The sequence below is a fragment of the Dendrobates tinctorius genome, unplaced genomic scaffold (assembly GCF_039654945.1).
Source record: "Dendrobates tinctorius isolate UK_male_01 unplaced genomic scaffold, ASM3965494v1 ptg000016l, whole genome shotgun sequence".
Taxonomy (NCBI): Eukaryota; Metazoa; Chordata; class Amphibia; order Anura; family Dendrobatidae; genus Dendrobates; species Dendrobates tinctorius.
The window spans coordinates 20,386,213-20,398,573 of NW_027361684.1; the positions used below are offsets into that span (position 1 = coordinate 20,386,213).

Here is a 12,361-nt window from a genome sequence, read left to right on the forward strand (position 1 = left end):
AACTGTACACAGAGACAGCAATCGATTCTTTCAATGCTCTGTAGCTTTATTAAGCATACCTATATTTATGGATACATGTAGGAAAGGGAGGTTATCTGATTAACATAAAGGCTGAGCCTTCTAGTTTAATTGGTCAGTTTGAATACATGAACATATATGGAAGAGTTTACCAAAAAAGCTGATTCTAGCAATATAATTTACAGCCTATTGTTTTTACAGTGTCAGCATGTTCTGGTATCGGCTGGCACATCTAGCCTTACTTCCCCATTTCCTATGTCCGCTAGATATTTCTCAAGTTGTTTGTCCCAACCGGTTTCATGGGGTCAGGTCAGCTGCAGCAACTAGTAAAAAAGTTCAAGACAGCTATGATTATATCTCTAAGCGAGCATATATGAATATAGAGTGTATATATGGAGTATATATGGCGTATATAGCATGCAAGTGAGATCTATATGAAATATACATATATATTTCCATAACACTGCCCACCAAATCGGACCCAGAGTGGCCCCGCCCACCAAATCGGACCCAGAGTGGCCCCGCCGGCCAAAGTGGCCCCTGAAAGGCACCCACAGTTAAAACGGATCCTGAGTTGAAAGTCTTGCAGGGGCAGCAGGCAAGTCTCTCTTAAAGGGGCAGCCAGGGCACCATTTCAAAGCACTATCTGTACTTCCTTCAGGAAATATACATCTAGTTTATACTTTGCAATGTTAAACACAGACTGTACACTGCCGCCATCCCACTGCTGTACATGTTTTTCATGGACCCCATTGACTTTGCCCTCGTCATCTATGCTGCTAGAAAGTACACGGACATGTGAACAGCACCATAATAACCTATGGTGCTATTCACATGCCAGTGTACTTTCCAGCAGCATAGATGACGAGGGCCGCGTGTGGTATCTGTGGGTACGTGTGATAGCTGAAGAAAACTGGTACTACATGTACTGGAAACAGACGTGTGAAGGAGGCCTAAGACTGTGTAGGGACACATCTGGTAACCCCCCTGTTGTCAGTTTATTAATAAAACAAGTCTAGGAGGAATAACCGAGGAATGTGCCAATGTAGAGCTCTAAGATCAGATGCTCCAAGATTGTTATTCTTTGGAAAATGCAAGAATTTACCAAACCAGTCTGAGCGGTGACGTGTCCTCTATAATGATGGGCACAGTTAGTAGTGTTTAAAAGGAACCTGTCACCTGAAAAAATTGCTATTAAGTTGCAGATATGGAGTTAATCTGCAGGTTAATAGTGTTTCTAACCTGCCCGGCGCCCGCACTTAACTCTTTTTCCCTGTCAGTGTTCCGAATTTCAGTGATGGGGCCGTGCTTGTTCAGTCACTGCTCTGAGTATAGAGAGCGGCGGCTGTAACCGCGTCCCCGGCTCTGACTGACAGCCGGCCCAATACAGAGGGCGTGTTAGTAACTGTGGTTACAGCCACCACCGTGTATTCTCAGCAGTGACTGAACGGGCGGCGCCCCTGCCCTGTAACTGAAACTGGAACGCTGCTGGGGGGGAGTAAAGTTCAGTTTCTGCCCGGAACATTTGGATTTGTGCGGGCTCCAGGCAGGTTGATAGTGCTATTAAACTGTAGATTAACTTCATGTCTGCAGGTTAATAGCATTTTTTTTCTGGTGGCAGGTTCCTTTTAAGACCGCTTGCATTCATGAATTTTTAGGGCATGTGCACACAGAGGTTTTTTTTGGGGAGTTTTGCTCAAAACACCTGAGAACCTTCCTATTTATTTCTCTTGTAAAACCACTTTGCTGTTCGTATTTTTAGTCTTTGGAGCGTTTTTCTTCAGCTTCGGTCTTTGGAAACACCTGAGGACTCGTCACTCCTTTTGAAGCATCTACTTGTGGAACCTGCTCCAGATTAAGCACTGTCCAATCAAAAGGCTGCAAAAAACGCTCTAGGAAAACGCTTCAGGAGTCAAATAACCTACAAAAGCTCCACAAATAAGGAAGGATTTTTTTTTCATTATTTTCACAACAAAACTCAATTTTTCACCATCTCATACAAAATCGCTCTATGGATCCGATTCATCAGGACCAGTGTTCATGCTGATCTTAATGAGGAGAGGGACTGGAATCCGATGACCCTGATTCATTAAGAGGCGTATGCTGCTTAATGGATCAGGAGCATCTGACAAGTGGCGTGCACCTTGTTGTGCCACTCGCCATCAATCATCATCCAGTCCGTGCTGGTGGAAGATTTGTGGAGTTTTGAACGCCGTCGCTCATGAATTTGCCAAGCGGCGGTTGCTACGCCCCCCCCCCCCGTCACCTCCAGCTCCACCCCCTTTGTCAGTCCTGGATGAGGATGGCATAAGAACCCCAAAAGTCGCTACATTTTAGCACAGCCTTGAGGTACGCCAAATTATTGCGACATTTCAAAGCTTTTTATGCCGGCGGACTAGGTTAAAAGCTTTGATGAATCGTGCTGTGTGTGCAAACCTTCTACCAAAACACTTATGCGAAGTGCTAGAATTCCATGTGTGACATGTCCAGCACTGTCAACACGTTTCTCTTGCCACTTGGTAAACATTGTGGTCAGAAAATGTATGTGGGACCCTGCTGGTTTTTACGATTAGAAAATTACTTTACTATAAATGCCCTAATCTCTCAAAGTGCTGAAAAATCTACACCCCTGTAGGAATCGACCTGATATCCCCACCTCAGGGTAGCCTAAATGTGTCATTAGTATAGTTTTTATAGGAAAGTATTCTTGACATTTCACATTTCGTTTGATTCACTGATTCACACGGTAGGAACGGAGAAAGCTCAAATAGGGTCTTATCTGATAAACAGGGTACGAATAGTACTAAAATTCTACTCACCTGGTATAGGAGATGTATAGCGCATGGAATTATCAGTCAGCTGCCACACATCACAGGTCACACCAGTGACCGCAGAAACATATGAGTTAATGGAACTTTTTTAGTGCATTTAATGTGCTGCTTAACATAACAGGTCACTGCTTTATTCATATTCCCGACTAAGGGTACCGTTACACATAGCGATGCACCAGCGATCCCGACAATGATATGGATCGCTGTTGCATCGCTAAGTGGTCGCTAGTGAGCTGCCACACAGGCAGATCTCACCAGCGACATAGCAGGGGTCGGGGGTCGCTACTTACCTGTCAGACGCGGCGATCCTGACGTCCGCCCGCCCGCGTCCACGCGTCGCTCGTCGGCGCCACAGGAAGCGCCCGACGAGAAATGATCCAGCAGCTTCTCGCGCGACCAACGATGAGCAGCGGGGGAGCCGGTCGGAGGTAAGTATCACATGCAGCGATATCGCTAGCAATATCGCTGCAACGTCACAAAATCGGTGACTTTACAGCGATATTGCTAGCGATATGGCAGTGTGTAACGGGGGCTTTAAGCAGCGACCTGTTGATGTACGAGTGATTTTTTTTGTCATGGTAAGCAGCGCATTAAATCTACTAAAAAAGTTCAATTAACTCATACATTTTGTTTGATAAAATGACAAAGTGAGTGTTTCATTTTTGCCATGTTTTATGTTGTAATTATTTGCCGCGGTCTCCCCTTAGGGCTTCCGGCAGCCTCGACAGACTGAGCCGTCTCAGCGGTCCCATTTTCAGCAGAAAACGGTGTCGTTCAAACTGAAGGAGAATCGTCCAGTGCTCAAAGAGAAGAAAACTCCTTGGATACCCCCCAATCCAACCTCTCCTTCGCCATCCCCCAAAAGGTTCAAAATGAAAATGCTTTATGAACATGCAGCTAACGATAGACATGAGTGTAACGGGCCAATAGGCGAGCAACACCACTAAAAGAAAAAGTACAAAATATTTTATACGAGCTTTGCTCTAAATACTGAGGTATTCTGACTGCTGCCTGGAGAAAAAGCCAACTCAAGACAGCAACATTTGTCAGAAATGGATCGTAGCCACAGAAAGACATGATGGATAAGAGGATGATTGGTGGGAACTGGCCGTCGTGGTCGACATTTATGCCACATCATTGGCCTCTTTACAGATGGTTTCCACAGATAAGTCATTGGTGTCAAAGATTGAACCAGGCATAAATTCTAGCCAAATCTGCCCTTAGATTTTATAGAAATGTTAAACCCTTCCTTACGGAGCTATTTTTTGGGGTTTTTCCTTTGTTTGTTTTCCTCCTTCCCTTTTTGCAAGAGCCATAACTTTTTATTTTTTTGTTCGCATAGCCGTACGAGGGCTCGATTTTAGCAGGCGAGTTGTACTTTTGAATGACTCCATTCATTTTATCATGTGATGCACTGAAACTCGGGGATAAAAATTGCGTTGAAATTACAAAAAAAAAAAAGTGCAATTTCACAATTGCTTTTGGGTTGTTTTCTTTACCATGTTGACTATATGGTGAAACTGACCTGGCAATATGAGTGCACAGATGCCACTCTTATAGTTTTGTTTTGTTTTTGTGAGGGGAAAAAAAAAATTCTGAAATTTGTGTAAAAAACAAAAAAAATTTGACCTTTTTTTTTCTGAAACCCATAACGTTTTCGGGATGTAGGACTTGGTGAAGGCTTATCTTTTGCCCCTTGAGCTGACATTTTTACTGATTCCATTTTGGAGTAGACATAATGTTGTTATTACAATTCCTGACATATGACGTAACTGTATGTCCTATGTCGGGATGGGATTCAAGGGAGAACCGGTCACTAAATTCTAGACACACTGGCATTTCAGAGAAAAGATAGTTTGAAATAGCCGGCTGGTGACTATAGAAAGAGATCTGAGCTGACTAATCCACCTTTGTTCCCAGCCAGGTTCTCCTTGCACCACTTCAGTGTGATGGACCAGCCTCTGGCTATACACGCACGTGAGCGGGACCTGTAATCAGCCCTAGCAGGTGGCAGAAGCCAGCCTGGGATGTCATTGGACTAGTCAAGTATGTCCATATAGTCCCTGAAAGGCTTTTCAAGCTTTGTATCCTCTGTAGCACCGCAGCTTTTCAGAAAGCACGTACCTTGCTCGGCTCAGATTCATGCAGCCAGTTGTTCGAGCAGCAGGAATCTAGTGACAGGTTCCCTTTAATTTGCTCATTTCTTTGTTTTCTAAAAGTAGCTGCTCCTTTACAGTTATTTGGACAACATTTTGTGCTTTACTCTATTTTCCATGTCTAAAGCTAAGTAACCTATATAGAGACTTGTTTTAGGTTAGACCTTAATTGTGTCCCATTCTCAATACAGGGTAAGCTGGAACACCGAAACCAAAAGTTTTATTGTTTCTCCATCTAAAAAATTGGATCAGAACAATTCTTCACTTACAATAGAAGCTGAAAAAGACAAAGAAAACGAGATTTCCAGGTAACAACAAAATATAGATCATATATTCTACTACGAATTATTTGTATTGTTAAAGGGTTTTCTGGTGGCAAACTTTGCTCTACTCAGTGTCCCTGGGCCCAAATCTGAGTCTCTACCCCTGGTTCTGGTGTCAGTTTTGTAGAGTACTGATATCACGATGACAACGCTGCAGCCAGTCGAAGAGTGCTGCAGCCAATTAGTGAGCTTTGCAGCTCTTGCAGTTGATTGAGGCAAAGTCCCATAGCTCAGCTATCGGCTACAGCGCTGTCAACGTTGAGTCAGTACTGCAGACCTTAGCAGACACCGAGAGCAGTGGTGAAAGGTGAGTAAAGAAGGTTTTGTTTTATAATCCAATTATACCTAGAGATGGGATTTCTGAAACCGGATAAACCTTATTGTGCTCTTTATATTGGAACTGTGACCAGGTCTTAGGCTATATTCACAAAACAGCAAAACGAAAAAAATATTTTTTGTGATAATAGTTTTACCCCTTCATGACCCTGTAATTTTTTTTGCCTTTTTTTTGTTTTTTGCACTTTTGTTTTTTCCTCCCCTTGTTCCAAGAGCCATAACTTTTTATTTCCCTGTCCACATAGCTGTATGAGGGATTGCTTTTTGAAAAAAAAAAAAATGACAAGTCCACAATTGTTTTTTGTGCCTACCTGGGAATATGATTCGCCAGATCAGTATGAGTACACAAATACCATACATGTATACTTTTTTTTTTATTATTTATGCGGTAAAAAAAAAAAAACTTGGAAATTTGTAAGAAAAAAGAATTCCACTTGTTTTGCCATATTCACAGACCCGTCTGTTTCATTTTTCAGGATCTGGGGATGGGTGAGGGCTTCATTTTTGAATCCTTAGCTGATGTTTTAATTGATGCCATTTTAAGGTACCGTATTTTTTGGATTATAAGACGCACTTTTTTCCCTCAAAATTTTGTGGGAAAATGGGGGTGCGTCTTATAATGCAAATATACCTTACCGGCCGCGGTGGAGCAGGGTCACTGCTGGAGGAGGCAAGAGTGGCACATTGCTGCAGGCCACAGGCTGGGATGGGGGAGGGTTTGGATATGCGACACTGCGGGTGTTCGGTGGTGCGATCTCAGCGCCAACATCCCCATCTGCGAATGGGCCGCCACCGACAGCCATTTTACTGGAGTCCACTGCATAGTAAATCATAGAAGTGCGGGGGCGCCAGGCTTTCACAAAACGTCGGTGGAGCCCATGCACCACCGAACACCCGCAGTGTCGCACATCCGAACACACCTTTTCCCAGTCTGGGGTCCGCAGCATCACCCCACTCCTGCCCCGGCAGTGACCCTGGGACCCCGCTTCACCGCAGCCACCACCCCCGGTAACAGAAAGACGCATGGATTGTAAGGAGTACCACCATTTTATTAAAAAAAAAAAAAACAAGATTTTTCCCCTATTTTTATTGTCAAAATTTGGGGTGCTTATTATAAATCGCAAAATACGGTTAATAAAAAAATGTTTTGATCGCTTGTTAATGCATTTTATTGCAATGTTGATTTTTTTTTTTCTCGTTATGCTGTTTACTGATCAGATTTTATTTTAATACTAGCTGAAGAGCCCGGCGCTGCCCGGGCATAGTAACTAACTGTGGTTAGTTATAGCAAATTATAATTATCCTCCATCCCATAGTCCCGTGCCCATATACCCATCATACATATCCACGATCCTATAGGCCCGTGCCCATATACCCATCACACATCCTCCATCCCATAGTCCCATGCCCATATACCCATCATACATATTCTCCATCCCATAGTCCCATGCCCATATACCCATCATACATATTCGCCATCCCATAGTCGAGTGCCCATATACCCATCACACATCCTTCATCTCATAGTCCCATGCCCATATACCCATCATACATATCCTCCATCCCATAGTCCCGTGCCCATATACCCATCATACATATCTGCCATCTCATAGTCCCGTGCCCATATACCCGTCATACATATCTTCCATCCCATAATCCAGTGCCCTTATACCCATCATACATATTCGCCATCCCATAGTCCCATGCCATTATACCCATCATACATATTCGCCATCCCATAGTCGAGTGCCCTTATACCCATCACACATCCTTCATCTCATAGTCACATGCCCATATACCCATCATACATATCCGCCATCTCATAGTCCCGTGCCCATATACCCGTTATACATATCCTCCATCCCATAGTCCAGTGCCCATATACCCATCACACATCCTCCATCCCATAGTCCCGTGCCCATATACATAACCGCCATCCCATAGTCCCGTGCCCATATACCCGTCAAACATATCCTCCATCCCATAGTCAAGTGCCCATATACCCATCACACATCCTCCATCCCATAGTCCTGTGCCCATATACCCATCACACATCCTCCATTCCACAGTCAACCATATCATAATGAGCGGCGGTGGGGCTTGCAACCTATGATGACATCAGCGTCACCATGGCAACCATTGTGACATAATGAGGGCGGGGCTTGATACGCACACACTGTTTCCCCAGTATGCAAATAGGGGCATTATGACATCACAATGAGGGGTGGAGCTTGACGCGCACACACTTTTTACCACAGTATGTAGATAGGGGCAAAATTGTTTGTTGAATTGGAACGCGCGGGGTTAAAATTTCGCCTCACAACATAGCTTAGGACGCTCTCGGGGTCCAGACGTGTGACTGTGCCAAATTTTGTGGCTGTAGCTGCGACGGTGCGGATGCCTATCCGGAACATACACACACACACATACATACACACTTTGAGCTTCATATATTAGATTTTGGTAGATCGGACTTTTACGAATGCAGCAAAACCAAATATGCATATTTTTTTTTTTATTTAATTTTTATTTTGACACTTTTTTTGGTGCTGAAAACGCCCCCCTCGGCTTATACACGAGTCAATTGTCGCAGAAAGATGTGGGGGAGGGGGAGCGGCGGAGCAGCTAGTCACAGAGGCAGGAGCCGGCGGCTGTGGCTAAAGCCTGTGTCGCTGCTGTAATAGTGCACAGTGCCAGCTGCAGCCACCGGCTTCCAGCACACATCCTACTTGCCTACCTGCACGCCCTCGCTGCTGGCAGTGCATCTCTTTTTTTCCGGCGCCAGCAGCTCTTCCGGCTGAGCAATCACGTGGCCCCGCTCATTAAGGGAATGAATATACACACCTCTCCACTCCCATAGGCGTGGAAGGAATATTCATTACCTTAATGATCGGGCCACGTGATCGCTCAGCTGGAAGAGCTGCTGGCATCGGCGGCCAGAACATGATGCAGTGCCAGTGAGGATGCGCAGGCAGGTAAATAGGATGTTTTCTCCTTCGCCTCATTGGGGGACACAGGACTGTGGGTGTATGCTACTGCCGCCTGGAGGCTGACACTAAGTGAATGAAAAAAAGGTTAGCTCCTCCGCAGTATACACCCTCGCCTCAGTTGCAGGCGAAACTAGTTCTTGCGTAGTGTCCGATGGAGGCACACATCTGGCCTTTTTTCCAGACTGTCATTTTTTCCTTCGTCCATGAAGATGAGACAGGGCCGACAGACCCTACTGAAAGGGTTCGATCTCCCCAAACCAACAACGGGCGAGCACGTGCGAGTGTCGCCTCCACGTATCCTCTCCCGCAACGTAGGACATGATGCCAGACTGAGCCCTGACCACCCTAAGGTATTGAAACCCTAGGCTGTACAGAGGCCTACGAATAGTTCGTGCGGCCCCCACTGCATCACCAACGCCAGACAGCGGTGATGGAAGGTGGAAGACGGTCCCTCTCCTCATCCCCTATAGGGAAGATAGAGTTAGGGTGCCTGCACCGTCCTTAATCTTTTTTCAGCCCCCCTTCCCTCCCTAACCTGAGGTTCAACTCGACTTCCTGGGGTGAGGCGTGGAAGGAGGTGGGCTGGGAGGGCTCCTATAGACCCCCGGGGTCGGCATTGCTGGTGGCTTCGGTTTTTCTGGCCATATCCTCGGGCTTCCGCGTGGTACAGGGTGTACCACACAGCTGTGGCAGTCGGCAGTGCATTTCCTGACCAGGCCCCTGTTTCTCGAGGTCCCGGGTCCGGGTGCACGCCGAAAATTTAGTCCCCGGCTTCTGCCAGAGCTAGGCTGCGGACAGAAGCTCCGCCCCATGACGTCACCGGCGGTCGCCTCTTCTTCCGAGGGCCCGCCCACATGCCGAGGCGCGCTTTTTTGAAAAAGGAGCAGCTGTTCGGCAGGATGAACGCCTAAGGGGATCCAGGACTGGGAACACAGGACTGGGGTAAGTGCAACCCCTGAAGGAGGAAGGCCACCCTCTGTTTTTGCCATAGGCTAAGCGGTTTTTGCACCCCCCCCGGCATATCACTTAACAGGTCCACCATGTCCAGAAAAGCTAAGACGCACACGTTTCTGTACGTTGCGTGCACCTCCTGTCGGGCCGCCTTCCCACATGCACAAAGTAAGCAGATTTGTGAAGCTTGCGATTCTGAATGTGCCCAGGAGCCCTCCCCTGCGACCGAGCCCAGTGTACTTAGCCCCCCGGCATGGGCCCTCTCTCTGTCGCAGTCCATGACATCACTTACGAGAGCAATCGAGTCCCTTCGAGCCCCAGATAGGGGCAGTGTTAGCGGCTCGCCTGTCTTAGAGGGGTCCTCCACCTCACAGGAGCCTCCGGCTTGCAGGGGCCGCTCTCACTCTAGGCCAGTGTTTCTCAACTCCAGTCCTCAAGACCCACCAACAGGTCATGTTTTCAGGATTTCCTTAGTATTGCACAGGTGATGGAATTAATGCTTGAGCAGGTGTTGAAATTATCCCCTGTGCAATACTAAGGATATCCTGAAAACTTGACCTGTTGGTGGGCCTTGAGGACTGGAGTTGAGAAACACTGCTCTAGGCAGACACGGGGGAAACGAACCCACACAGCGTCTCCTGGTCCATCTTGTGCTTCGGCATCCATAAGCTCTGCCTCTCGCTCACCTTCACCAGTAGTCGATAACGAGCAAAGCTCAGATTACGACTCGGACGAGCCGCTTGATTTGGGTACTCCAGAGTACCGGGAAACAGTTAAGTCTCATTGAGGCCGTCAACCAGACTCTTGGGATTGAAGATGATTCCACCTTGTCCTCAGGTCACAAAGTGTCATTTAAGCGAGTAAAGCGGCCTCAGAGTATTTAGCTCTCACCCCGAGTTTGAGGACATTGTGCCATAACACAGGGAACGGCCAGACAAGCGTTTCTCAGGCCAGAAGGCGCTCAAGGCGAGGTACCCGTTCGCCCCTGATCTCCATAATAAATGGGCAGAGTCCCCAACGGTAGATCCACCTGTGTCGCGCTTGGCCTCTAAAACCCTGTTATCCATACCTAGTGGATCCTCTATCAAGGATCCCACTGACCATCTCATAGAGATCCTGGCTCGCTCAGTGTTTGAGGCATCCGGTTCAGCACTCTCCCCCTCATTCGCGGCAACTTGGGTAGCAAAGGCCATGATTGCTTCGTCAGAATCATTGAACAGAGCCTTGCAGGGTATGGACCTACCAGCAGAGGTATCAGAGATCGCAAATCAAATCACTTTGGCCGGAGACTACTTAATCAATGCCTCTTTGGATGCGGCAGCTGCGCATCACTCGCGGCAAATGCGATCTCCATTAGGAGGGCTTTATGGTTGAGGACATGGCGGGCAGACTCAACCTCCAAGAAATCCCTGACTTCCTTGCCTTATCAGAGCAGACGCCTATTCAGAGAGAAGTTAGATCAGCTCATCTCTGACTCCACGGGTGGAAAGAGCAGTTTTCTCCCTCAGCAAAGGGTCAAACAGCCATTTTGTCACCAACTTCAGGCACGGTTTCGGTCCTTTCGCAACCCCGGGTGGGCTGCAGCAACCAATCCCGCCACTTCAGGTTGTCCCAGCCAGGGCAGGGATCAGCAGGTTTCATATAGAACCAACCCGTTGGGGAGTATGCGTACCCACCAGCCCAGGTCCCAGAGATCTTCAGCCAAATGACTCGAGGAAATGTCAGGGCGACACCAGCAAGGTAGGCGTTCGCCTGCTTTGGTTTCGCCACACCTGACTCTGTCACACATGACACATGGGTAAGAGAGTCCTCGGGGTACAAGGTAGAATTTGTCAGGTACCCCCCAAGACAGTTTTTTCTTTTCCGTCCTCCCAAGGTAGTTGCCCGGGCAAGGGCTTTACTCAAGGCCAAGAATTGCTCCAGCACAATGGAGTCATTGTTCCCCTACCGGAGAACGAAAAATTTCAGGGGTTCTACTCCAACCTGTTCACGGTTCCCAAGAAAGATGGAGTCTTCAGGCCCATTCTGGACCTAAAGCTCCTGAACAAATTTATCAGGATCAGACATTTCCGGATGGAGTCTTTCTGTTCAGTCATATCTGCCATGGAGCGGGGAGAATATTTGGCCTCTATCAACATCCAAGACGCCTACTTGCACATCCCCATCTTTCCCCCGCACCAAAGGTTTCTGCACTTCGCCATCAGCGGCCTACATTTTCAGTTCGCAGCACTGCCCTTCGGGCTGGCCACTGCTCCCAGAGTGTTCACAAAGGTCATGGCGGTTGTCATGGCCATTCTGCACTCCCAGGGCATAGTCGTCTTTCCTTATTTAGATGACCTCTTGGTCAAGAGCCCTTCATTGCAGGCATGCGAGGAGAGTGTCAGCCTCACGCTAGATACTCTTTCCCGCTTAGGGTGGTTGGTGAATCTGAAAAAGTCATCCCCTGTTCCAGCTCAGAGGATTTCCTTCTTAGGAATGATCTTTGACACTTCCCGAGAGTTGGTAATTCTCCCTCAGGACAAGGCCCTAGCTCTCCGACAGGGAGTCCGGAGACTTCGCCAACCAGTCCCTCATACCATCCTTTTCTGCATGAGGATCCTAGGAAGAATGGTGGCAGCAATGGAAGCGGACCCGTTTTCCCAGCTCCATCTTCGCCCCCTGCAGCATGCCCTCTTGTCAGCTTGGGACGAAAACCCATTCTCTCTCGATCGCCGGTGCCAGTTGTCCGCGCAGTTCAGACAGGCATTCGGGTGGTG

The 12,361-nt window shown here is 47.4% G+C and overlaps 1 protein-coding gene across 2 annotated transcripts in view; it reads left to right on the forward strand.

Annotated features, from left to right (window-relative positions):
- Positions 1-12,361, forward strand: part of KIAA0753 (KIAA0753 ortholog) — a 59,410-nt gene that overhangs the window by 25,648 nt on the left and 21,401 nt on the right. For both annotated transcript variants that reach the window (XR_012228895.1, XM_073565563.1), the window contains exons 8-9: positions 3,557-3,714; positions 5,197-5,313. Coding sequence is in view for 1 of the 2 variants with exons in the window: in XM_073565563.1 (XP_073421664.1) it covers positions 3,557-3,714; positions 5,197-5,313 (275 nt within the window). In the remaining variant the exon portion in view is untranslated. The remainder of the gene's footprint in view (positions 1-3,556; positions 3,715-5,196; positions 5,314-12,361) is intronic.